This window comes from Carcharodon carcharias (assembly GCF_017639515.1).
Source record: "Carcharodon carcharias isolate sCarCar2 chromosome 37 unlocalized genomic scaffold, sCarCar2.pri SUPER_37_unloc_5, whole genome shotgun sequence".
NCBI classification, from domain to species: Eukaryota; Metazoa; Chordata; class Chondrichthyes; order Lamniformes; family Lamnidae; genus Carcharodon; species Carcharodon carcharias.
In genome coordinates, this window is record NW_024470770.1 from 472,164 (window position 1) to 498,736 (window position 26,573).

Here is a 26,573-nt window from a genome sequence, read left to right on the forward strand (position 1 = left end):
ATGGTGCAAACCTTCCGTTTGCCACAGTGCGAACGGGCAAAAAAATCGACCAAGATGAACTCGACGTCAGCGGCTCTGGCAGAAGCTGCAGCCAAGACAGCAGCTAGTGAGTATGTGGGATTTCTGTTTACTGTAGATTCAGATCCGAATGGTCTTTCATGAATTACCACCCACCCCCTCTCAGTTTCTGCTCTGCCTGTTACCTCTCCAATTCCTGAGTAGTTACAGTGCATCTGGTCGATTTCATGTTAATTACATTGTATCTCATTAATTCAAAGCTAGTTACATTGTATCCAGTCAATGAGGTCGCCGTGTCATTGTATCTAGTCGATTTCACATTCGTTATTCTGTATCTAGTCAATTTCATGCCAGATACACATTGTATCCAGCCGATCCCAGTGCTAGTTACATTGTATCTAATCGATTTCAGGTTAGTTACATGGTAACTAGTCGATTTTGTGCTAGTTACATTGTTTCCCGTCAGTTCCATGCTAGTTACGTTGTACCTAGTCCATTTCGTGCTCCCAACTCGCCGATTTCAGGCTAGTTACGTTGTATCGAGTCGATTTCACGTCAGTTACATTATAACTGGTCGATTTTGCGCTTCCAACCGGTCAATTTCATGCTAGTTACATTGTGTCCAGTCAATTGTGTAGCAGCTTCACGGTAATGAATGCAACATTGACTAGATGCACCGTGTCTCGTCAATTTTATGATATTTACATTGTATTTTGGTCAATTGTGTGACATTTAATTATTATCTAGTCAATTTCACGTAAGTTATGTTGCAACAACACTGTGCTGTACGGGGAGCTGACCCAGGGGAGGTAAAAGGAACAGAGCACCCACCCCCCCACCCCGCCCCGAACATACGGTTCAAGGGCTCCCTTGAGGATGTCACACCGAGCACCGGCCCTAGATCGTGGTGCCTCTGCAGGAGGAGTGTTGCAGGAAAGAGGAAAGGAGACGGATAAATCCAACAACAGATCCCAGCAGTGACGACGCCTCCATGGGCTCCCCGCTCTGGGAGATTCTGCCTGTCACAGGTAGACCTGACCAGCCACCAGCGGCCACTGCAGCCGATGAGATAATAAATACCACCTTCCCCAAAAAAACCTCCGTCCACAGAGAAATGCCCAGGGTCGAAAAAGAGAGAACTTTACAACAATAACTTCTATAGCGCCTTCAAGACAACGAAACCCCTCAAGGTGCTAAACAAGAGCATCAATCAGACAGAACCTGACCCCCAGGCACATGCGGAGATATTAGGGAGAGGGGAGCAAAAGCTCAGTCACAGAGGTTGGATTTAAGCAGCATCTGAAAGGAGGAGAGAGAGAGGGAAAGAGAGAGAGAGAGAGAGAGAGGGGTGGAGAGGGTTAGGGAGGGAATTCCAGAGCTCAGGACCCCAGGGCAGCTGAAGGCACGGCCGCCAATGGTGGAGCGATGGGGAATCGGGGGATGGTCAAGAGGCCGGAATTGGAGGAGGTTACAGAGATAGGGAGGGGTGTATGGGCTGGAGGAGGTTTACAGAGATAGGGAGGGTTGTAGGGGCTGGAGGAGGTTACACAGATAGGGAGGGTTGTAGGGGCTGGAGGAGGTTACAGAGATAGGGAGGGTTGTAGGGGCTGGAGGAGGTTACAGAGATAGGGAGGGGTGTAGGGGCTGGAGAACGTTACAGAGATAGGGAGGGTTGTAGGGGATGGAGGAGGTTATGGAGATTGGGAGGGTTGGAGGGGCTGGAGGAGGTCACCGAGATAGGGAGGGTTATAGGGGCTGGAGGAGGTTACAGAGATAGGGAGGGTTGTAGAGGCTGGAGGAGGTTACAGAGATAGGGAGGCTTGTAGGGACTGGAGGAGGTTACAGAGATTAGGAGGGTTGTAGAGGCTGGAGGAGGTTACAGAGATAGGGAGGGTTGTAGGGGCTGGAGGAGGTTACAGAGATAGGGAGGGTTGTAGGGGCTGGAGGAGGTTACCGAGATAGGGAGGGTTGTAGGGGCTGGAGAACGTTACAGAGATAGGGAGGGTTGTAGGGGATGGAGGAGGTTATGGAGATTAGGAGGGTTGTAGAGGCTGGAGGAGGTTACAGAGATAGGGAGGGTTGTAGGGGCTGGAGGAGGTTACAGAGATAGGGAGGGTTGTAGGGGCTGGAGGAGGTTACAGAGATAGGGAGGGTTGTAGAGGCTGGAGGAGGTTACAGAGATAGGGAGGCTTGTAGGGGCTGGAGGAGGTTACAGAGATTAGGAGGGTTGTAGAGGCTGGAGGAGGTTACAGAGATAGGGAGGGTTGTAGGGGCTGGAGGAGGTTACAGAGATAGGGAGGGTTGTAGGGGCTGGAGGAGGTTACCGAGATAGGGAGGGTTGTAGGTGCTGGAGGAGGTTACAGAGATATGGAGGTTTGTAGGGCTGGAGGTGGTTACATAGATAGGGAGGGTTGTAGGGGCTGGAGGAGGTTACAGAGATAGGGAGGGGTGTAGTGGCTCGAGGAGGTTACAAAGATAGGGAGGGTTGTAGGGGCTGGAGGAGGTTACAGAGATAGGGAGAGTTGTTGGAGCTGGAGGAGGTTACATAGATAGGGAGGGTTGAAGGGGCTGGAGGAGGTTACAGAGATAGGGAGGGTTGTAGCGGCTGGTGGAGGTTACAGAGATAGGGAGGGGTTTCGGGGCTGGAGGAGGTTACAGAGATAGGGAGGGTTGTTCGGGCTGGAGGAGATTACAGAGATAGGGAGGGTTGTAGGGGCTGGAGGAGGTTACAGGGAAAGGCGTGTTGTAGGGGCTGGAGGAGGTTACAGAGATAGGGAGGGTTTTAAGGGCTGGAGGAGATTACAGGGATAGGGAGGGTTGTTGGTGCTGAAGGAGGTTAAAGAGATAGGGAGGGTTGTAGGTGCTGGAGGACGTTACAGAGATTGGGAGGGTTGTAGCGGCTGGAGGAGGTTACAGAGATAGGGAGTGGTGTAGGGGCTGGAGGAGGTTACGGAGATAGGGAGCGGTGTAGGGGCTGGAGGAGTTTACAGCGTTCGGGAGGGTTGTAGGGGCTGGAGGATGTTACAGAGATTAGGAGGGTTGTAGAGGCTGGAGGAGGTTACAGAGATAGGGAGGGTTGTAGGGGCTGGAGGAGGTTACAGAGATAGGGAGGGTTGTAGGGGTTGGAGGAGGTTACAGAGATAGGGAGGGTTGTAGGGGCTGGAGGAGGTTACAGAGATAGGGAGGGTTGTAGGTGCTGGAGGAGGTTACAGAGATAGGGAGGGTTGTAGGGGCTGGAGGAGTTTACAGAGATAGGGAGGTATGTAGGGGCTGGAGGAGCTTACGGAGATAGGGAGAGGTGTAGGGGCTGGAGGAGGTTACAGCGATAGGGAGGGTTGTAGGGGCTGGAGGAGGTTACAGAGATAGGGAGGGGTTTCGGGGCTGGAGGAGGTTACAGAGATAGGGAGGGTTGTAGGGGCTGGAGGAGGTTACAGAGATAGCTAGGGTTGTAGGGGCTGGAGGAGGTTACAGAGATAGGGAGGGTTGTAGGGGCTGGAGGAGGTTACAGAGATAGCTAGGGTTGTAGGGGCTGGAGGGGGTTACAGAGATAGGGATGGTTGTAGGGGCTGGAGGAGGTTACAGCGATAGGGAGGTTTGTAGGGGCTGGAGGAGGTTACATAGATAGGGAGGGTTGTAGGGGCTGGCGGAGGTTACAGAGATAGGGAGGCGGGTAGGGGCTGCAGGAGGTTACAGAGATAGGGTGGGTTGTAGGGGCTTGAGGAGGTTACAGAATTAGGGAGGGTTGTAGGGTCTGGAGGAGGTTACAGAGTTAGGGAGGGGTGTTGGGGCTGGAGGAGATTACAGAGATAGGGAGAGTTGTTGGGGCTGGAGGAGGTTACAGAGATAGGGAGGGTTGTAGGGGCTGGAGGAGTTTACAGAAATAGCTAGGGTTATACGGGCTGGAGGAGATTACAGAGATAGGGAGGGGTGTAGGGGCTGAAGGAGGTTATAGAGATGGGGACGGTTGTAGGGGCTGAAGGAGGTTACAGAGCTAGGGAGGGGTGTAGGTGCTGGAGGAGGTTACAGAGATAGGGAGAGGTGTCGGGGCTGGAGGAGTTTACAGAGATAGGGATTGATGTAGGGGCTGGAGGAGGTTACAGAGATAGGGAGGGTTGTAGGTGCTGGAGGAGGTTACAGAGATAGGGAGGGTTGTAGGGGCTGGAGGAGTTTACAGAGATAGGGAGGTATGTAGGGGCTGGAGGAGCTTACAGAGATGGGGAGGGGTGTAGGGGCTGGAGGAGGTTACAGAGATAGCTAGGGTTGTAGGGGCTGGAGGAGGTTACAGAGATAGGGATGGTTGTAGGGGCTGGAGGAGGTTACAGCGATAGGGAGGTTTGTAGGGGCTGGAGGAGGTTACATAGATAGGGAGGGTTGTAGGGGCTGGCGGAGGTTACAGAGATAGGGAGGCGGGTAGGGGCTGCAGGAGGTTACAGAGATAGGGTGGGTTGTAGGGGCTTGAGGAGGTTTCAGAATTAGGGAGTGTTGTAGGGGCTGGAGGAGGTTACAGAGTTAGGGAGGGGTGTTGGGGCTGGAGGAGTTTACAGAGATAGGGAGGGTTGGAGGGGCTGGAGGAGGTTACAGAGTTAGGGAGTATTGTAGGGGCTGGTGGAGTTTACAGACATAGGGAGAGTTGTAGGGTCTGGAGGAGGTTACAGAGATAGGGAGGGTTGTAGGGCTGGAGGAGGTTACAGAGATAGGGAGTGTTGTTGGGTGTGGAGGAGGTTACAGAGATAGGGACGGGTGTAGGGGCTGGAGGAGTTTACAGAGATAGGGAGGGTTGGAGGGGCTGGAGGAGGTTACAGAGATAGGGAGGGTTGTAGGGGCTGGAGGAGGTTACAGAGATAGGGAGGTTTGTAAGGGCTGGAGGAGGTTACAGAGATAGGGAGTGGAAGGCCATGGAGGGTTATAGTCAATTTCTCATTCATTACATTCTATCTCATACATTCTGTGCTATTTAATTTTATTCAGTCAGTTGTGTAATGTTTTCATTGTATTTGGTTCGTCTCAGGTTAATTACATTTCATCTCATTAATCGTCCCCCTCACTGTCGCTGGGTCAAAATCCTGGAACTCCGTCCCTAACAGCACGGTGGGTGTACCTACACCACACGGACTGCAGCGGCTCAAGAAGGCAGCTCACCCCCACCTTCATAAGGGGCAGTTAGGGATGGGCAATAAATGCTGGGCCCAGCCAGCGACGCCCACATCCCGTGAATGAATTAAAACAATCTGATTAATTCTATAGATTAAAACAAAAAAACTGTGAATGCTGGAAATCCAAAACAAAAACAGAATTACCTGGAAAAACTCAGCAGGTCTGGCAGCATCGGCGGAGAAGAAAAGAGTTGACGTTTCAAGTCCTCATGACCCTTCAACAGAACTTGAGTGAATCCAAGAAAGGGGTGAAATATAAGCTGGTTTAAGGTGTGTGTGGGGGCGGGGGAGTGGGGGGGGGTGCGGGGGGGGGGTGGGTAGGTTTGGGTGGGGGGATAGAGAGAGAAGTGGAGGGGGTTGGTGTGGTTGTAGAGACAAGCAAGCAGTGATAGAAGCAGATCATCAAAAGATGTCACAAACAACAGAACAAAAGAACACAGAGGTGTTAAAGTTGGTGATATTATCTAAACGAATGTGCCAATTAAGAATGGATGGTAGGGCACTCAAGGTGTAGCTCTAGTGGGGATGGTGGGAGCATAAAAGATTTAAAAATATTTAAAAATAATGGAAATAGGTGGGAAAAGAAAAATCTATAAAATTTATTGGAAAAAACAAAAGGAAGGGGGAAACAGAAAGGGGGTGGGGATGGAGGAGGGAGCTCACGACCTAAAGTTGTTGAATTCAATATTCAGTCCGGAAGGCTGTAAAGTGCCTAGTCGGAAGATGAGGTGTTGTTCCTCCAGTTTGCGTTGGGCTTCACTGGAACAATGCAGCAAGCCAAGGACAGACATGTGTGCAAGAGAGCAGCGTGGAGTGTTAAAATAGCAAGCGACAGGGAGGTTTGGGTCATTCTTGCGGACAGACCGCAGGTGTTCTGCAAAGCGGTCGCCCAGTTTACGTTTGGTCTCTCCAATGTAGAGGAGACCGCATTGGGAGCAACGAATGCAGTAGACTAAGTTGGGGGAAATGCAAGTGAAATGCTGCTTCACTTGAAAGGAATGTTTGGGCCCTTGGACAGTGAGGAGAGAGGAAGTGAAGGGGAAGGTGTTACATCTTTTGCGTGGGCATTGGGAGGTGCCATAGGAGGGGGTTGAGGAGTAGGGGGTGATGGAGGAGTGGACCAGGGTGTCCCGGAGGGAACAATCCCTGCGGAACGCCGCTGGGGGTGGGGTGAAGGGAAGATGTGTTTGGTGGTGGCATCATGCTGGAGTTGGCGGAAATCGCGGAGGATGATCCTTTGAATGCGGAGGCTGGTGATAAGTGAGGACAAAGGGGACCCTGTCATGTTTCTGGGAGGGAGGAGAAGGCGTGAGGGCGGATGCGCGGGAGATGGGCCGGACACGGTTGAGGGCCCTGTCAACGACCGTGGGTGGAAAACCTCGGTTAAGGAAGAAGGAGGACATGTCAGAGGAACTGTTTTTGAAGGTAGCATCATCGGAACAGATGAGACGGAGGCGAAGGAACTGAGAGAATGGGATGGAGTCCTATTAATTCTATGCCAGTTACATTGAATCCAGCCAATTCTGCCTTGGTGACAGTGTGGATTCCACTCGATGATAGTTTCATGGTGTTTCATCTTTGTGCCTGGTCGGCCCACATGTTTTAACCACAGCACATTGTTCATTTCACATCAGTGCCGTTGTCTCACATTTGATCAGCCTGGCATCCTACCAGTTTCATGCCAATTGCATTGCACCCGAGTGTTTGAAACAGTTAGAAAGAATAGCTCCAGGACAACCTGGTGAGATTTGTGATTCGGGGGGAGGGCGCTGAGTTTTGGGGGTTAAGTGATGATTCTGTCTTTAATGTGGGCGATATCTGTAACAATATCAGCGAGCTTGCATTCTCAACCCTGGGCACTAAAACTGGTGCAGATATCACACAGCATTCAAACAGAGCAATTTCATCTGCTTCCTCCTCCATTCACCCCCTTTCACTGTGGGTTTGGGGCTGATTTAATTAACTGGTTAACTCCCCACGAGCGTAAATAGGTTGTCGGACTGATTGCTGAGTGAAAAAAGCCTCTCCGTCTCACTCTCTCCTCTCCGTCCCCTTTGAATACAGAGTAGAGGGAACCTGACTGGGCTGATATCTCCTGTTCCAGGTTCTGGGGAGGTTGCCTGTGGGGATGTGTCATTGGTGGACTCCAAGTTCAGCCAGTTCAGGCACCGAGGTGTGGAAATGGTACAGGACTGGGAAGGCATCATCAATGTTACAGCATTTGGCATGACGGTAGTGTAGTATTGTCACTGGGCTAGTAACCTAGAGACCTAGAGTAATACTCAAGGACACGGGTTCAAATCCCACCACAGCAGCTGGTGGAATTTAAATTCTATTCATAAATCTGGAATTGAAAACTAGTCTCAGTAATGGTGACCGTGAAACTATCATCGATTGTTGTAAAAGCCCATCTGGGTCATGCATGACCTTTAGGGAGGGAAATCTGCCCTCCTTACCCAGTCTGGCCTACAAGTGACTCCAGACCCACAACAATGTGGGTGACTCTGCCCGTCTGAAATGGTCTCAGTTGTATCAAACTGACACAGAAAAGTCAAAAAGGAATGAAACTGAATGGACCACCTGGCATTGACCTAGGCACCAGAAGCAACAATAGCACACCCACCTCTGTCGACACTTACTAACACCAGGGGCTTATACCAAAATTGGCAGAGTTGTCCCACAGACTAGACAAGCAGCAGCGTGCTAAACAGCATAAACAGCAAGTGAGAGACAGAGCTAAGCGATCCCACAACCATGGCGTGAATGTTACTTGCCACTTGTCAGCCCAAGCCTGGATATTGTCCAGGTCTTGCTGCATTTGGACATGGACTGCTTCAGTATCTGAGGAGTCGTGAATGGTGCTGAACATTGTGCAGTCATCAGCGAACATCCCCACTTCTGACCTTATGATGGAAGGAAGGTCATTGATGAAGCAGCTGAAGATGGTTGGGCCGAGGACACTAACCTGAGGAACTCCTGCAGTGATGTCCTGGAGCTGAGATGACTGACCTCCAACATCCACAACCATCTTCCTTTGTGCTGGGTGTGACTCCAACCAGCTCGGCAGTCCTGCCACATCCAGTTGTGAATGGTGGTGGACAATTAAACAACTCACTGGAGGAGGTGGCTCCACAAATATCCCCATCCTCAATGATGGGGGAGCCCAGCACATCAGTGTGAAAGATAAGGCTGAAGCATTTGCTACAATCTTCAGCCAGAAGTGCTGAGTGGATGATCCATCTTGGCCTCCTCCAGAGGTCCCCAGCATCACAGATGCCAGTCTTCAGCCAATTCAATTCACTCCACGTGATATCAAGGAATGGCTGAAGGCACTGGATACTGCAAAGGCTCTGGGTCCCGATAATATTCCAGCAACAGTACTGAAGACTTGTGCTCCAGAACTTGCTGCGCCCCTAGCCAAGCTGTTCCAGTACAGCTACAACACTGGCATCTACCCAGCTACGTGGAAAATTGCCCAGGTATGTCCTGTACACAAAAAGCAGGACAGATCCAACCCGGTCAATTACCGCCCCATCAGTCTACTCTCCATCATCAGTAAAGTCATGGAAGGGGTCATCAACAGTGTTATCAAGCGGCACTTGCTTAGCAATAACCTGCTCACTGACACCCAGTTTGGGTTCCACCAGGGCCACTCAGCTCCTGACCTCATTACAGCCTTGGTTCAAACATGGACAGCAGAGCTGAACTCCCGAGGTGAGGTGAGAGTGACTGCCCTTGACATCGAGGCAGCATTTGACCGAGTGTGGCATCAAGGAGCCCCAGCAAAACTGGAGTCAATGGGAACCAGGGGGAAAACTCTCCGCTGGTTGGGGTCACACCCAGCACAAAGGAAGATGGTTGTGGTTGTTGGAGGTCAGTCATCTCAGCTCCAGGACATCACTGCAGGAGTTCCTCAGGTTAGTGTCCTCGGCCCAACCATCTTCAGCTGCTTCATCAATGACCTTCCTTCCTTCATAAGGTCAGAAGTGGGGATGTTCGCTGATCACTGCACAATGTTCAGCACCATTCACGACTCTTCAGATACTGAAGCAGTCCATGTCCAAATGCAGCAAGACCTGGACAATATCCAGGCTTGGGCTGACAAGTGGCAAGTATCATTCACACCACACAAGTGTCAGGTTATGACCATCTCCAACAAGAGAGAATCAACCATCACCCCTTGATGTTCAAAGGCATTAACATCGCTGAATCCCCCACTATCAACATCTTGGGGGTTACCATTGACCAGAAACTGAACTGGACCAGCCATATAAATACTGTAGCATTTTTCTTATGTTTCCTCCCTCCTTTTAAGAAATGAGGGAGAGGGAAAAAAAGAAACTACAGACCTGTTAGCCTGCCATCAGTAATAGGGAAAATGTTGGAATCTATTAGAAAGGATGTGATAATTGGACACTGAGAAAATAATGGTGAGACTGGGCAGGGTCAAAGCGAACTTATAAAAGGGAAATCCTGTTTAACAAACCTGTTGGAGTTTTTTGGGGATGTAAGTAGCAGAATAGATAAGGGGGAACCAGTGGATGTGGTGTATTTGGATTTTCAGAAAGCTTTTGATAAAGTCCCACACAGGAGGTTAGTAAATAAAGGTAGAGCACATGGGATTGGGGGCAATACATTGGCATGAACTGAGAATTGGTTAAAGACAGAAAACAGAGAGAAGGAATAAACAGGTCGTTCTCAGGATGGCAGGCTGTAACTAGTGGGGTACCGCAAGGATCAGTGCTGGGCTACAGCTGTTCACAATCTAAAAAAATGATTTGGATGTGGGGATTGAATGTAATATTTCCAAGTTTATCGATGACACATAACTAGGTGGGAATGTGAATTGTGAGGAGGCTTCAAGGGAACTTGGACAGGTTAAGTGAGTGGGTGAGAACATGACAGATGGAATATAATGTGGAAAAATGTGAAGTTATCCACTTTGGTAGGGAAACCAGAAATGTAGAGTATTTCTTCAATGGTGAGAGATTGGGAAGGGACCTGGGTGACCTTGCTCATGAGTCACTGAAAGCTAACAGGCAGGTACAGCCGGCGATTAGGAAGGTGAATGGTATGTTGGGCCTAGATCACCAGGGGGTTTGAGTCCAGGAGTAAAGATGTCTTACTGCAGTGTATAGAGCCTCGGTGAGAGCACACCTGGAGCTGTGTACAGTTTTGGTCTCCTTATCTAAGAAAGGATATACTTGCCATTGAGGGAGGGCAACACAGGTTCACCGGACTAATCCCTTGGATTGAGAGACATGCTATGGAGTTGATTTTCTTGGTGGAAACATGTAACTTTATTTACAAGAAAGCAACAGCAGTTACATGTGTACCTCAACTCCATAATGAAAGAAGTCTCTATGAGAGGTTCCCCGCACTGCTAACTCATGGTTAGCAATGATCATGTGATCTTATGACACAGGATTATTCTTAAAGCTACAGTCCTATGTTTATCAAAACTATAATTACTACAGATTGTCCTGTGGGGAGAGATTGAGGAGACTGGGCCAGTATTCTCTAGAATTTCAAAGAATGAGAGGTGACCTCATTGAAACGTCGAAAATTCTGACTGGGTTCGACAGGGTGGATGCAGGGAGGGTGTTGTCCCCTGACTGCAGGTGTCTGGAATCAGGGGACACAGTCTCAGAGAAAGGGGCAGGTCATTTAGGACTGAGATGAGGAGGAATTTCTTCACTCAGAGGGTGGTGAATCTTTGGAATTCTCTACCCCAGAGGCTGTGGAGGATCAGTCACTGAGTATGTTCAAGACTGAGATCAATAGATTTCTCCATATTAAAAACATCGAGGAATACGGGGATAGTGCAGGGAAAATGGTGTTGAAGTAGATGATCAGCCATGACCCAGTGAAATAGTAGAAAAGGCTCAAGGGGCTGAATGGCCTACTCCTGCTCCCATGTTCCTATGTTTCTACTGAATAGTGCAAGGAATGTCCCCAGATACAGGAGTGAGAGAGAGGGGGGGTTAGAGACACCTTTCCAGATACAGGCGTGCGAGAGAGAGAGGGGGTTAGAGAGACCTCCCCAGATACAGGAGTGTGAGAGAGGGGGGGTTAGAGAGACCTCCCCAGATACAAGAGTGTGAGAGAGGGGGGGTTAGAGAGACCTCCCCAGATACAGGAGTGTGAGAGAGAGAGGGTTAGAGAGACCTCCCCAGGTACAGGAATGTGAGAGAGAGGGGGTTAGAGAGACCTCTCCAGATACAGGAGTGTGGCATTTAGAAATACATAATCTAATCAAGCAGAGTCAGCAAGGCTTCATGAAGGGGAAATCATGTTTGACAAATTAATTAGAATTCTTTGAGGAGGTAACAAGCAGGATAGATAAAGGGGAACCAGTAGATGTAATATATTTGCATTTCCAAAAGGCATTCAATAAGGTACCGCACGTAGGGCTACTTAATAAGATAAGAGCCCATGGTGTTGGGGTAGTATATTAGCACGGATAGAGGATTGGCTAACTAATAGAAGACAGAGAGTTGGGATAAGGGGGCATTTTCGGGATAGCAACCTGTAACTAGTGGGTGCCACAGGGATTAGTGCTGAGGCCTCAATTATTTACAATATATATTAATGACTTGGATGAGGGAAATGAATGTCCTATCACCAAAGTTTGCGAGTGACACAAAAATAGGTGGGAAGGCAAGTGGTGAGGGTGACACAAAGAGTCTACAGAGGGACATAGACAGGTTAAGTGAATGGGCAAAAACTTGGCAGATGGAATATAATGTGGGAAAATGTGAGGTTCTGCACTTTGGCAGGAAGAATAGAGGAGCTGAATATTCTTTACATGGAGAAAGACTGAAGAAAGCTGCAGCACAGAGGGATTTGGGGGTCCTCGTGCATGAATCACAAAAAGCTAACCTACAAGTTCCGCAGGTAATAGGGAAGGCAAATGGAATGTTGGCCTTTATTTCAAAGGGAATGAAGTATAAAATTAGGGAAGTCTTGCTAAAACTATACAAGGCACTTGTTAGACCACACCTAGAATATTGTGAACTGTTCTGGATCCCCTTATCTAATGAAAGATATACTGGCATTGGAGGCAGTCCAGAGAAGGTTCACTAGGTTGATCCCGGGTATGGAGGGATTTTCTTATGAGGAGAGGTTGAGTAGGTTGGGTCTGTACTCATTGGAGTTTAGAAGAATGAGAGGTGATCTTAATGAAACATATAAGATTCTTAGGGTGCTTGACAGGGTAGATGCTGAGAGGTTGTTTCACCTTGTGGGAGAGTCTAGGACCAGAGGGCATAATCTCAGAGTAAGGGGTCACCCATTTAAAACAGAGATGAGGAGGGATTTCTTCTCTCAGAGGGTAGTCAATCTGTAGAATTCTTAACCGCAGAGGGCTGTAGAGGCTGGGTCATTGAGTATATTCAAGGCTGAGATAGACAGATTTTTAATCAGTAAGGGAATCAAGGGTTATGGGGAAAAGGCAGGAAAGTGGAGTTGAGGATGATCAGATCAGCCATGATCTCATTGAATGGTGGAGCAGACTTGATGGGCCGAATAGCCTACTTCTGCTCCTACGTTTTAAGGTCTTATGGAGGGAGGGGGTGTTAGAGAGACCTCCCCAGGTACAGGAGTGTGAGCGAGAGAGAGGGGTAGAGAGACCTCCCCAGATACAGGAGTGTGAGAGAGAGAGGGGGTTAGAGAGACCTCCCCAGATACAGGAGTGTGAGAGAGAGAGGGGGTTAGAGAGACCTTCCCAGATACAGGAGTGTGAGAGAGAGAGGGGGTTAGAGAGATCTCCCCAGATACAGGAGTGTGAGAGAGCGGGAGAGGGGGTTAGAGAGACCTCCCCAGATACAGGAGTGTGAGAGAGAGAGGGGGTTAGAGAGACCTCCCCAGATACAGGAGTGTGAGAGAGGGGGAGAGAGGGTTAGAGAGACCTCCCCAGATACAGGAGTGAGAGAGAGGGGGAGAGAGGGTTAGAGAGACCTCCCCAGATACAGGAGTGTGTGAGAGAGAGGGTTAGAGGGACTTCCCCAGATACAGGACTGTGAGAGAGAGAGAGGGTTAGAGAGACCTCCCCAGGTACAGGAGTGTGAGAGAGAGAGAGGGTTAGAGAGACCTCCCCAGATACAGGAGTGTGAGAGAGAGGGAGGGTTAGAGAGACCTCCCCAGATACAGGAGTATGAGAGAGGGGGAGAGAGGGTTAGAGAGACCTCCCCAGATACAGGAGTGAGAGAGAGGGAGAGGGTTAGAGAGACCTCCCCAGATACAGGAGTGTGAGAGAGGGAGAGGGTTAGAGAGACCTCCCCAGATACAGGAGTGTGAGAGAGAGAGGGTTAGAGAGACCTCCCCAGGTACAGGAATGTGAGAGAGTGGGTTAGAGAGACCTCCCCAGATACAGGAGTATGAGAGAGAGGGTTAGAGAGACCTCCCCAGGTACAGGAGTGTGAGAGAGCGAGTTAGAGAGACCTCCCCAGATACAGGAGTGTGAGAGAGGAGGGTTAGAGTGACCTCCCCAGATACAGGAGTGTGAGAGAGAGGGGGTTAGAGAGACCTCCCCAGATACAGGAGTGTGAGAGAGGAGGGCATTAGAGAGACATCCCCAGATACAGGAGAGTGAGAGAGAGGGTTAGAGAGACCTCCCCAGGTACAGGAGTGTGAGAGAGAGGGTTAGAGAGACCTCCCCAGGTACAGGAGTGTGTGTGAGAGAGAGGGTTAGAGAGACCTCCCCAGATACAGGAGTGTGAGAGAGAGGGGGTTAGAGAGACCTCCCCAGATACAGGAGTGTGAGAGAGGAGGGCATTAGAGAGACATCCCCAGATACAGGAGTGTGAGAGAGAGGGTTAGAGAGACCTCCCCAGATACAGGAGTGTGTGTGAGAGAGAAGGTTAGAGAGACCTCCCCAGATACAGGAGTGTGAGAGAGAGAGAGGGTTAGAGAGACCTCCCCAGATACAGGAGTGTGAGAGAGAGAGAGGGTTAGAGAGACCTCCCCAGATACGGGAGTGTGAGTGAGAGAGGGGTTAGAGAGACCTCCCCAGATACAGGAGTGTGAGAGAGAGAGGGTTAGAGAGACCTCCCCAGATACGGGAGTGTGAGAGAGAGAGGGGTTAGAGAGACCTCCCCAGATACAGAAGTGTGAGAGAGAGAGGGTTAGAGAGACCTCCCCAGGTACAGGAGTGTGAGAGAGAGAGGGGTTAGAGAGACCTCCCCAGGTACAGGAGTGTGAGAGAGAGAGGGTTAGAGAGACCTCCCCAGGTACAGGAGTGTGAGAGGGAGGGAGAGAGGTGGTTAGCGAGACCTCCCCAGATACAGGAGCAGGATTGATGGACGTCAATCTGCTGAATGAATCATTGAAGTTCTGGTTTCTTGTTGGACTGAGTTTAGACAAATTAGAAAATGAATTAGCAGGAAGAGAGAGAGAGAGCGGTACTAACCTGCTGTGTTAAAGCCTGGTCTATTTAATTATGGTGAGAGTTGTGATAAGTTGATGATGTTTTAAACTGAGAATCTACACACACTCAGTACCTTTTGCTTCATCACATTCACTCACTCTGTCCCACTCACTCCCACTTCCCCTTCGACACTGAGCCTTCTCATACAGTGAGTCACTACACCCAGGGCTAGATAGGCATTTTGACTTTGGGAGGCATCATTGCAATGCCTTGCCCAACAATGTCAACTCCTTGCATTTATCTAGCACCTTTAACTCAGTAAAACATCCCCAAGGTGCTTCACAGGCATGTCAGTCAGACAGAATTGGACACCGAGCTAGATACGGAGATATTAGCGACAGTGAGGAAAAGCTCGGTCAAAGAGGTGGCTTTTAAGGAACGCCTTAAAGGAGGAGAGAGCGAGAGAGAGACAGGGAGACAGAGAGAGACACAGAGAGAGGGAGAGAGAGAGACAGGGAGACAGAGAGAGACACAGAGAGAGGGAGAGAGAGAGAGAGACAGGGAGACAGAGAGAGACACAGAGAGAGGGAGAGAGAGAGAGGCAGGGAGACAGAGAGAGACACAGAGAGAGGGAGAGAGAGAGAGACAGGGAGACAGAGAGAGACACAGAGAGAGAGAGAGAGAGGGAGGGAGACAGGGAGACAGAGAGAGAGACAGGGAGACAGAGAGAGACACAAAGAGAGAGGGAGGGAGACAGAGAGAGAGGGAGGGAGACAGAGAGAGAGGGAGAGAGAGAGAGAGAGACAGGGAGACAGAGAGAGACACAGAGAGAGAGAGAGAGAGAGACAGGGAGACAGAGAGAGACACAGAGAGAGAGAGAGGGGGAGAGGTTTAGGGAGGGAATTCCAGAGTTTCGGGCCCCAGGCAGCTGAAGGTTTCAACCAATATCATTAAAAACAGACGATCTGGGTCATTATCACTTTGCTGTTTGTGGGATCTTGCTGTGCATAAATTGGCTGCTGAGTTTCCTACATTCCAACAGGGACCACACTTCAAAAAAAATGTCTGTGAAAGGCTCTGGGATGTCCCAAGGGGGCGACAGGAGCTGGAGAGATGGGAGTTATTTTATGTGATAAAAACAAAAAAACTGCGGATGCTGGAAATTCAAAACAAAAACAGAATTAGAACTAGAAAAACTCAGCAGGTCTGGCAGCATCTGCGGAGAAGAAAAGAGTTGACGTTTCGAGTCCTCATGACCCTTCGACAGAACTTGAGGTTGACCATGGGTTTGTTGTAGGGCTGAATGTGAAGTGTGTAAATTCACAGTCAGACTGTTCCCTGGAGAGAGGGACACACTCATACACACTCACCCCCGTCTGATTCTCTCCTGCAGGACCGGCCTGGAGAATGTCGACCAAGAAAGTGTTTGTGGGACTGACGGCTGTGACTAGTTTGAGCATCTTTCTGCTCCACAGCTATCACTTCAACTGGGAGAGCCATCACAGGAGCCATTACAGCACTGTCAGGTATAGACACACCCCCCAGCACTAACCTCCCCTCCCCTTACCTCCCATCCACCACACTCACCTCGCCACAACCCTCCCCTCCCACTTTCTCTCCCCATCCACCCTATCTTCCCAACCCCCAACACACACACCCCAACACTCCCATTGAAATATGCAGCTCTCCCTGTGTGTCTGTCCCCCATAACCCTTCATAATAAAGCAAGGACTGGGGGTTGACTCTAGAGGGATAGAATTGAAAAACAGGGAAGTTACGTTAAACTTGTCCCAGACCTCGATTAGAGCACACTCGGTGTTACCGTGCACAGTCCCGGTCTCCGTATCCCACACTCGGAGTTACCGTGCACAGTCCCGGTCACCATATCCCACACTTGGAGTTACCGTGCACAGTCCCGGTCTCTCTATCCCACACTTGGAGTAACCGCGCACAGTCCCGGTCTCTCTATCCCACACTCGGAGTTACCGCGCACAGTCCCGGTCTCTCTATCCCACACTCGGAGTAACCGCGCACAGTCCCGGTCTCTCTATCCCACACTCGGAGTTACCGCGCACAGTCCCGGTCTCTCTATCCCACACTCGGAGTTACCGTGCACAGTCCCGGTCTCTCTATCCCACACTCGGAGATACCGCCCACAGTCCCGGTCTCCGTATCCCCCACTCGGAGTTACCACGCACAGTCCCTGTCTCTCTATCCCACACTCGGAGTTACCGTGCACAGTCCCGGTCTCCGTATCCCACACTCGGAGTTACCGCGCACAGTCCCGGTCTCCGTATCCCACACTCGGACTTACCCCGCACAGTCCCGGTCTCTCTATCCCACACTCGGAGTTACCGCGCACAGTCCCGGTCTCTCTATCCCACACTCGGAGTTACCCCGCACAGTCCCGGTCTCTCTATCCCACACTCGGAGTTACCGTGCACAGTCCGGCTCTCCGTATCCCACACTTGGAGTTACCGTGCACAGTCCCGGTCTCTCTATCCCACACTCGGATTTACCGTGCACAGTCCCTGTCTCTCTATCCCACACTCGGAGTTACCGTGCACAGTCCCTGTCTCTCTATCCCACACTCGGAGTTACCGCGCACAGTCCCGGTCTCCGTATTCCACACTCGGAGTTACCGCGCACAGTCCCGGTCTCCGTATCCCACACTCGGAGTTACCGTGCACAGTCCTGGTCTCCGTATCCCACACTCGGAGTTACTGCGTACAGTCCCGGTCTCTCTATCCCACACTCAGATTTACCGTGCACAGTCCTGTCTCTCTATCCCACACACGGAGTTACCGTGCACAGTCCCGGTCTCCGTATCCCACACTCGGAGTTACCGCGCACAGTCCCGGTCTCCGTATCCTACACCTGGAGTTACCGCGCACAGTCCCGGTCTCCGTATCCCACACTCGGAGTTACCGCGCACAGTCCCGGTCTCCGTATCCCACACTCGGAGTTTTAGCATAGAGGGAGCTTTACTCTGTATCTAACCCCGTGCTGTACCTGTCCTGGGAGTGTTTGATGGGGACGGTGTGTAGAGGGAGATTTACTCTGTATCTAACCCCGTGCTGTACCTGTCCTGGGAGTGTTTGATGGGGACAGTGTAGAGGAAGCTTTACTCTGTGTCTAACCCCGTGCTGTACCTGTCCTGGGAGTGTTTGATGGGGACAGTGTAGAGGGAGCTTTACTCTGTATCTAACCCCGTGCTGTACCTGTCCTGGGTGTGTTTGATGGGGACAGTGTAGAGGGAGCTTTACTCTGTATCTAACCCCGTGCTGTCCCTGTCCTGGGAGTGTTTGATGGGGACAGTGTAGAGGGAGTTTTACTCTGTATCTAACCCCGTGCTGTACCTGTCCTGGGAGTGTTTGATGGGGACAGTGTAGAGGGAGCTTTACTCTGTATCTAACCCCGTGCTGTACCTGTCCTGGGAGTGTTTGATGGGGACGGTGTAGGGGGAGCTTTACTCTGTATGTAACCCCGTGCTGTACCTGTCCTGGGAGTGTTTGATGGGGACAGTGTAGAGGGAGATTTACTCTGTATCTAACCCCGTGCTGTCCCTGTCCTGGGAGTGTTTGATGGGGACAGTGTAGAGGGAGATTTACTCTGTATCTAACCCCGTGCTGTACCTGTCCTGGGACTGTTTGATGGGGACAGTGTAAAGGGAGTTTTACTCTGTATCTAACCCCGTGCTGTACCTGTCCTGGGAGTGTTTGATGGGGACGGTGTAGAGGGAGCTTTACTCTGTATCTAACCCCGTGCTGTACCTGTCCTGGGAGTGTTTGATGGGGACGGTGTAGAGGGAGCTTTACTCTGTATCTAACCCCGTGCTGTACCTGTCCTGGGAGTGTTTGATGGGGACGGTGTAGAGGGAGCTTTACTCTGTATCTAACCCCGTGCTGTACCTGTCCTGGGAGTGTTTGATGGGGACAGTGTAGAGGGAGCTTTACCCTGTATCTAACCCCGTGCTGTACCTGTCCTGGGAGTGTTTGATGGGGACAGTGTAGAGGGAGGTTTTACTCTGTATCTAACCCCGTGCTGTACCTGTCCTGGGAGTGTTTGATGGGGACAGTGTAGAGGGAGATTTACTCTGTATCTAACCCCGTGCTGTACCTGTCCTGGGAGTGTTTGATGGGGACAGTGTAGAGGGAGCTTTACTCTGTATCTAACCCCGTGCTGTACCTGTCCTGGGAGTGTTTGATGGGGACAGTGTAGAGAGAGCTTTACTCTGTATCTAACCCCGTGCTGTACCTGTCCTGGGAGTGTTTGATGGGGACAGTGTAGAGGAAGCTTTACTCTGTATCTAACCCCGTGCTGTACCTGTCCTGGGAGTGTTTGATGGGGACAGTGTAGAGGGTTTACTCTGTATCTAACCCCGTGCTGTACCTGTCCTGGGAGTGTTTGATGGGGACAGTGTAGAGGGAGCTTTACTCTGTATCTAACCCCGTGCTGTACCTGTCCTGGGAGTGTTTGATGGGGACGGTGTAGAGGGTTTACTCTGTATCTAACCCCGTGCTGTACCTGTCCTGGGAGTGTTTGATGGGGACAGTGTAGAGGGACATTTACTCTGTATCTAACCCCGTGCTGTACCTGTCCTGGGAGTGTTTGATGGGGACAGTGTAGAGGGACATTTACTCTGTATCTAACCCCGTGCTGTACCTGTCCTGGGAGTGTTTGATGGGGACAGTGTAGAGGGAGATTTACTCTGTATCTAACCCCGTGCTGTACCTGTCCTGGGAGTGTTTGATGGGGACAGTGTAGAGGGAGCTTTACTCTGTATCTAACCCCGTGCTGTACCTGTCCTGGGAGTGTTTGATGGGGACAGTGTAGAGGGAGATTTACTCTGTACCTAACCCCGTGCTGTACCTGTCCTGGGAGTGTTTGATGGGGACAGTGTAGAGTGAGCTTTACTCTGTACCTAACCCCGTGCTGTACCTGTCCTGGGAGTGTTTGATGGGGACGGTGTAGAGGGAGCTTTACTCTGTATCTAACCCCGTGCTGTACCTGTCCTGGGAGTGTTTGATGGGGACGGTGTAGAGGGAGATTTACTCTGTATCTAACCCCGTGCTGTACCTGTCCTGGGAGTGTTTGATGGCGACAGTGTAGAGTGAGCTTTACTCTGTATCTAACCCCGTGCTGTCCCTGTCCTGGGAGTGTTTGATGGGGACAGTGTAGAGGGAGATTTACTCTGTATCTAACCCCGTGCTGTACCTGTCCTGGGAGTGTTTGATGGGGACAGTGTAGAGAGAGCTTTACTCTGTATCTAACCCCGTGCTGTACCTGTCCTGGGAGTGTTTGATGGGGACGGTGTAGAGGGAGCTTTACTCTGTATCTAACCCCGTGCTGTACCTGTCCTGGGAGTGTTTGATGGGGACGGTGTAGAGGGAGCTTTACTCTGTATCTAACCCCGTGCTGTACCTGTCCTGGGAGTGTTTGATGGGGACAGTGTAGAGGGAGCTTTACTCTGTATCTAACCCCGTGCTGTACCTGTCCTGGGAGTGTTTGATGGGGACAGTGTAGAGGAAGCTTTACTCTGTATCTAACCCCGTGCTGTACCTGTCCTGGGAGTGTTTGATGGGGACAGTGTAGAGGGAGCTTTACTCTGTATCTAACCCCGTGCTGTACCTGTCCTGGGAGTGTTTGATGGGGACAGTGTAGAGAGAGCTTTACTCTGTATCTAACCCCGTGCTGTACCTGTCCTGGGAGTGTTTGATGGAGACAGTGTAGAGGGAGCTTTACTCTGTATCTAACCCCGTGCTGTACCTGTCCTGGGAGTGTTTGATGGGGACAGTGTAGAGGAAGCTTTACTCTGTATCTAACCCCGTGCTGTACCTGTCCTGGGAGTGTTTGATGGGGACAGTGTAGAGGGAGCTTTACTCTGTATCTAACCCCGTGCTGTACCTGTCCTGGGAGTGTTTGATGGGGACAGTGTAGAGGGAGATTTACTCTGTATCTAACCCCGTGCTGTACCTGTCCTGGGAGTGTTTGATGGGGACGGTGTAGAGGGAGCTTTACTCTGTATCTAACCCCGTGCTGTACCTGTCCTGGGAGTGTTTGATGGGGACAGTGTAGAGGGCGCTTTACTCTGTATCTAACCCCGTGCTGTACCTGTCCTGGGAGTGTTTGATGGGGACGGTGTAGAGGGAGATTTACTCTGTATCTAACCCCGTGCTGTACCTGTCCTGGGAGTGTTTGATGGGGACGGTGTAGAGGGAGCTTTACTCTGTATCTAACCCCGTGCTGTACCTGTCCTGGGAGTGTTTGATGGGGACGGTGTAGAGGGAGATTTACTCTGTATCTAACCCCGTGCTGTACCTGTCCTGGGAGTGTTTGATGGGGACGGTGTAGAGGGAGCTTTACTCTGTATCTAACCCCGTGCTGTACCTGTCCTGGGAGTGTTTGATGGGGACAGTGTAGAGGGAGCTTTACTCTGTATCTAACCCCGTGCTGTACCTGCCCTGGGAGTGTTTGATGGGGACGGTGTAGAGGGAGCTTTACTCTGTATCTAACCCCGTGCTGTATCTGTCCTGGGAGTGTTTGATGGGGACAGTGTAGAGGGAGCTTTACTCTGTATCTAACCCCGTGCTGTACCTGTCCTGGGAGTGTTTGATGGGGACGGTGTAGAGGGAGATTTACTCTGTATCTAACCCCGTGCTGTACCTGTCCTGGGAGTGTTTGATGGGGACAGTGTAGAGGGAGCTTTACTCTGTATCTAACCCCGTGCTGTACCTGTCCTGGGAGTGTTTGATGGGGACGGTGTAGAGGGAGATTTACTCTGTATCTAACCCCGTGCTGTACCTGTCCTGGGAGTGTTTGATGGGGACAGTGTAGAGGGAGCTTTACTCTGTATCTAACCCCGTGCTGTACCTGTCCTGGGAGTGTTTGATGGGGACAGTGTAGAGGGAGCTTTACTCTGTATCTAACCCCGTGCTGTACCTGTCCTGGGAGTGTTTGATGGGGACAGTGTAGAGGGAGCTTTACTCTGTATCTAACCCCGTGCTGTACCTGTCCTGGGAGTGTTTGATGGGGACAGTGTAGAGGGAGATTTACTCTGTATCTAACCCCGTGCTGTACCTGTCCTGGGAGTGTTTGATGGGGACAGTGTAGTGTGAGCTTTACTCTGTATCTAACCCCGTGCTGTACCTGTCCTGGGAGTGTTTGATGGGGACGGTGTAGAGGGAACTTTGCTCTGTATCTAACCCCGTGCTGAGACATGTTATGTGCCAGTCTTGCCTGAAGATGGGGCTTTTGTCCAGTGAATGTTGGTGGTCTGTTTCACGGAGGTTTCTGGCGCTGAGAGTTTGACAGTCGATGGAGCGGCTCCAGAGCACCTCCCGCTGTCACTGGCTGACTTGCTGCTAAATTATAGCCCGTGTGGAGTTGTGTGAAATCGCTGTGAGAGATGTATCGCCCCCTTCGTGGGTTGTCTTTGCGGCTCCCACTCTGACAGGTACCAACTGTGACCAACAGCTCGATTAACGCTCTTTCTTCTCTTTGTTTCTCTCACTCTCTCCCCCTCCCCCTCCCCCTCCTCTCCTATCATCACTTCTTCCCCCTCCCACCCCCACCCCACCCCCACCCCACCCCCCCCCAGCCCCCCGCAGCCCCTCCCCCGCCGGAAGCAGACAGCCGTGGTCTTCCTGAAGACCCACAAGACAGCGGGCAGCACCGTGCAGAACATCCTGTTCCGCTTCGCCGAGCGTCACGACCTGGCAGTGGCCCTGCCGGGGGGGGTGTGCAGCCACCAGAACCACCAGTTCTGCTACCCCCGGCCCTTCAGCCGCCTGTTCGTGCACCCGCTGACCAGGCCCCCCCGCATCGTGGCCTCGCACCTGCGGCTGGGCCTGTCCGAGCTGCGGGGCCTGGTGCCCCCCGACGCCACCTTCGTCACCATCGTGCGGGAGCCGGCCTCCATGTTCGAGTCCCTCTTCTCCTACTACGGGCAGCACTCCGTCTCCTTCCGCAGCGCCCCCAACCGTTCCATCGAGGCCTTCCTGAGCCAGCCCGCCGCCTACTACCGCCCCGAGGAGCGCTTCGCCATGTTCGCCCGCAACCCGCTGCTCTTCGACCTGGGCGGCGACCCCAACCGCGACCCCGGCGACCGGGCCTACCTGCGGGACTTCATCCTGGGCCTGGAGTCCGTCTTCTCCCTGGTCATGGTGGCCGAGCACTTCGACGAGTCCCTGGTCCTCCTCCGCCGGCTGCTGTCCTGGGACCTGGAGGACGTCACCTACCTGAGGCTCAACGCCCGCAGCAAGGCCTCTCGGACCCAGCTGACCGGCGAGCTGCCCGACCAGGCCCGCAGGTGGAACCGGCTGGACGCCCAGCTCTACCAGCACTTCAACGCCAGCCTGTGGGCCAAGCTGCGGGCCCTGGGCCCCGCGTGGCTCCGGCGGGAGCTGGGCCTCTTGCGCCAAGCCAACGGCCGGCTGGCCCGCGACTGCTTCGGGGTGACCGGTCCTGGGCCTCCACCCGCCCTCCAGGCCTCCCAGATCCAGGATAAGGAGCTCCGGCCTTGGCAGCCCAGCGGCGGCGTCAGCATCCTGGGCTACGAGCTGCCCAGCAACCTCTCCCTGCCCCCCTCCCTGGCGGCCTCTTGCCTACGCCTCATCACCCCCGAGGTCTCCTACTCCCGCCGGCTCCTCACGAAGGCAGCCATGAGGGCCCCGCTACAGAGGAGGAACAGGCCCAACTGGGAGGGAGACTGAGACCCGCACGCACTCCAAAACGTGACCCATCGAGCAGGTGACCAGACTAACCCACCCCTGACCGACTGACCGTTAACAATTCTGTTAACCAATCCGTAATTAATCCATTAACTAACTGACCAATAACCAAAACATTACTCAACGATCGATGATTAATCTATTAGTGAACCATCCGAAAATTAATCCATTGGTTAATCCAATAATGAACTTATTGGTTATCAATCAGCAATGACTAACTCAGTTGTCTGACTCAGTAGTTAACTATCTGAATATTAATCACTGATAATTAATCCGCGAGTTATCAGGCTGATTACCAATCGATTAGTGAAAGGATCCATAATTATTCAAAGAAGCAGCCGCTTGATAACTAGGTAATTGATCAGTTGTTAATCAATTAGTCAAACGCTAGGCAACTCGTCATCAGTTAATCCACTGACAAAGAATGAATTAATCCACTGAAGTAGTTCATGGTCAGTTTGTTAACTGGGAATTAATTACCGGGTAAATAATAATTCGGTAATTAACCAGCACAAACCGGGGGAGCAGTATTTGTGCAGAGTTAATGCTCTTTCCCCTGGAGATTCCCTCCCTGAGCTGGACTGAATGTTAAATAAATTCAACTTGAACAATGGGATCACTGATGCACTTTAACCTTCGACCCTTCCACTTCACCAGCAACAGTGTCCTACCCCTCAACTTGCTCAACACCCTCAACCACTAACCCCCCCCACCCCCCGACACCTACTACCTAACTCCTCACCCCCTCGAAGCTCCACACTTCCTCACCCTGTCACCCCTTGGCCCCTCGAACCCTCCCTCCTCACCCCTCACCCTCGCCCCCCTCACCCTGTCACCCCTTGACCCCTCCCTCATCATCCCTCACTCTCTTGCCTCCCTCAACCCCTCAGCCCCTCACCCTGTCACCCCTTCAGCCCTCGAACCCTCCCTTGTCATCCCTCGCCCTCTTGCCCTCCTTGCCCCTCGCCCCCTCACCCTGTCACCCCTTGAGCCCTCGAACCCTTCCTCGTTATTCCTCACCCTCTTGCCCTCCTTGCCTCCTTGCCCCCTCGCTCCCTCACCCTGTCACCCCTTGACGCCTCGAACCCTCCCTTGTCATCCCTCACCCTCCTGCCCTCCTTGCCTCCTTGCCCCCTCGCCCCCTCACCCTGTCACCCCTTGACGCCTCGAACCCTCCCTTGTCATCCCTCACCCTCTTGCCCTCCTTGCCTCCTTGCCCCCTCGCCCCCTCACCCTGTCATCCCTTGACCCCTCGAACCCTCCCTTGTCATCCCTCACCCTCTTGCCCTCCTTACCTCCTTGCCGCCTCGCCCCCTCACCCTGTCACCCCTTGACCCCTCGAACCCTTCCTCGTTAACCCTCACCCTCTTGCCCCCTCACCTTCCTCACCCTGTCACCCCCTTGACCCCTCCCTCGTCATCCCTCACTCCCTTACACCCCCCTCCTCCTCCTCACACCCCTCCTCGCCCCCTCACCCTGTCACCACCTCACCCTTTCGCCCCATCCCGCTTGCCTCCTGGTCCCATACCCCTCACCCCTCTCACCGCCTCATCCCTTCACCCCCCTCACCCCCTCTGCCCCTTGACCCCTGTCACCCGCCCACCCCCACTCCCCATAGGTCCCACCATCCTGACCTCCCTCAGCTCACGGTGACCCCTATGTCCTCTGGCACAGTGAGTCCACATCCTGGCGCCTGACTGGAAAGGTACTTACGACGGGTTCTGGTTGAGGAAGAGAAACTGAGGCATGAGGAAGGGGTAAAGGGCTTGGTGGTGTGGCAGAGTTGGGGGGTGGGGGGGTGACTGAGAATGTTGGGATCGTGCCATGCCTAACGTGCTCGATCCAACAGCCCAGCAGGTGGAGTCGGGTGGGTGTGACGCCTCCCTTGGGTGAACTGCCCTCCACTTGCCAAGGGAGAGGTTTCCTGCTCTACCCTCCTTGCCCAGGCCAGGCCCAGTTGTGGGGTATGGGATAGTGGGGTGGGGGGGAAATGAGGAAGTCCCTGGATCGCCCAGTCGCTCAACCCTGGGACACCCCAAGCCCCTCCCCCGACCCGCAAAAGGTCGGCGTGACCCCGGGTTGCTTGCAGGAACTCCCCCCCCACCCCCCCACCCCCCAAAGGTCGAATGCCCGGCTGAGGCTCAAATCTTGCCAAAGGTTGGTGGGGCAGCAGAGGGAGGCCGGACTGGGGGACCCATTGCCGTACCCCTCATCGAGGGGGCAGAAAGAGGAGACGGAGGGTGAGGGGAGGAGGCACAGAGTGCCTGAAATGGAGCCGTGGATCACTCATCATCCAAACCAGACATTGTACAATGTGGTGTGGAGTGAGCTTGCGTCTCTCTGTCGGTCCAACAAAATAAAGACAAATCATTGACAGACTCTCCGCAGCTTTATTTCTGAGCCCAATGTGATTTTGAGAGTTCAGGGTCTCACAGTTTATACGTTACACATGGGATTCCCACTGCCTAGCTGTGCGATCGCAGGCAGCCACTGTGAGTCAACACAGCACTGACTGCGGGCTCAAGAGTGCCGCACTGTCGGAGGGTCAGTGCTGAGGGAGCGCCGCACTGTCGGAGGGTCAGTGCTGAGGGAGCGATGGACTGTCATAGGGTCAGTGCTGAGGGAGCGCCGCACTGTCAGAGGGTCAGTACTGAGGGAGCGCCGCGCTGTCGGAGGGTCAGTACGGAGGGAGGGCCGCACTGTCGGAGGGTCAGTACTGAGGGAGCGCCGCACTGTCGGAGGGTCAGTACTGAGGGAGAGCCGCACTGTTGTAGGGTCAGTGCTGAGGGAGCGCCGCACTGTCGGAGGGTCAGTGCTGAGGGAGTGCCGCACTGTCGAAGGGTCAGTGCTGAGGGAGCGCCGCACAGTTGGAGGGTCAGTGCTGAGGAATGCCGCACTGTCGGAGGGTCAGTGCTGAGGGAGCGCCGAAGTGTCAGAGGGACAATGCTTTGGGACTGCTGCACTGTCGGAGGGTCAGTGCTGAGGGAGCGCCGAAGTGTCAGAGGGACAATGCTTTGGGACTGCTGCACTGTCGGACGGTCAGTGCTGAGGGAGCGCCGCACTGTGGGAGGGTCAGTGCTGAGGGAGCGCCGCACTGTCGGAGGGTCAGTGCTGAGGGAGTGCCACACTGTCGGAGGGTCAGTGCTGAGGGAGCGCCGCACTGTCCGAGGGTCAGTACTGAGGGAGAGCCGCACTGTTGTAGGGTCAGTGCTGAGGGAGTGCTGCACTGTCGGAGGGTCAGTGCTGAGGGAGTGCCGCACTGTCGGAGGGTCAGTGCTGAGGGAGTGCCGCACTGTCGGAGGG

General features: G+C 52.6%; 1 protein-coding gene across 1 annotated transcript; it reads left to right on the plus strand.

Moving 5' to 3' along the window:
• gal3st3 (galactose-3-O-sulfotransferase 3) lies at nucleotides 1-24,044 on the plus strand. Its single transcript, XM_041182092.1, has 3 exons — nucleotides 1-106; nucleotides 15,932-16,064; nucleotides 22,139-24,044. The coding sequence occupies exons 1-3, from the start codon at nucleotides 1-3 to the stop codon at nucleotides 23,250-23,252; spliced, it is 1,353 nt and encodes a 450-aa protein (XP_041038026.1). The 3' UTR covers nucleotides 23,253-24,044.
• The last annotated feature ends 2,529 nt before the right edge of the window (nucleotides 24,045-26,573 follow it).

Bases quoted from the DNA above. Each gene is read 5' to 3' on its own strand.
- gal3st3 (XM_041182092.1), top strand. From the start codon at position 1: ATGGTGCAAACCTTCCGTTTGCCACAGTGCGAACGGGCAAAAAAATCG. The intron at 107-15,931 runs GTGAGTATGTGG...TCTCTCCTGCAG, and splicing joins TGCAGCCAAGACAGCAGCTA to GACCGGCCTGGAGAATGTCG. The intron at 16,065-22,138 runs GTATAGACACAC...ACCCCCCCCCAG, and splicing joins AGCCATTACAGCACTGTCAG to CCCCCCGCAGCCCCTCCCCC.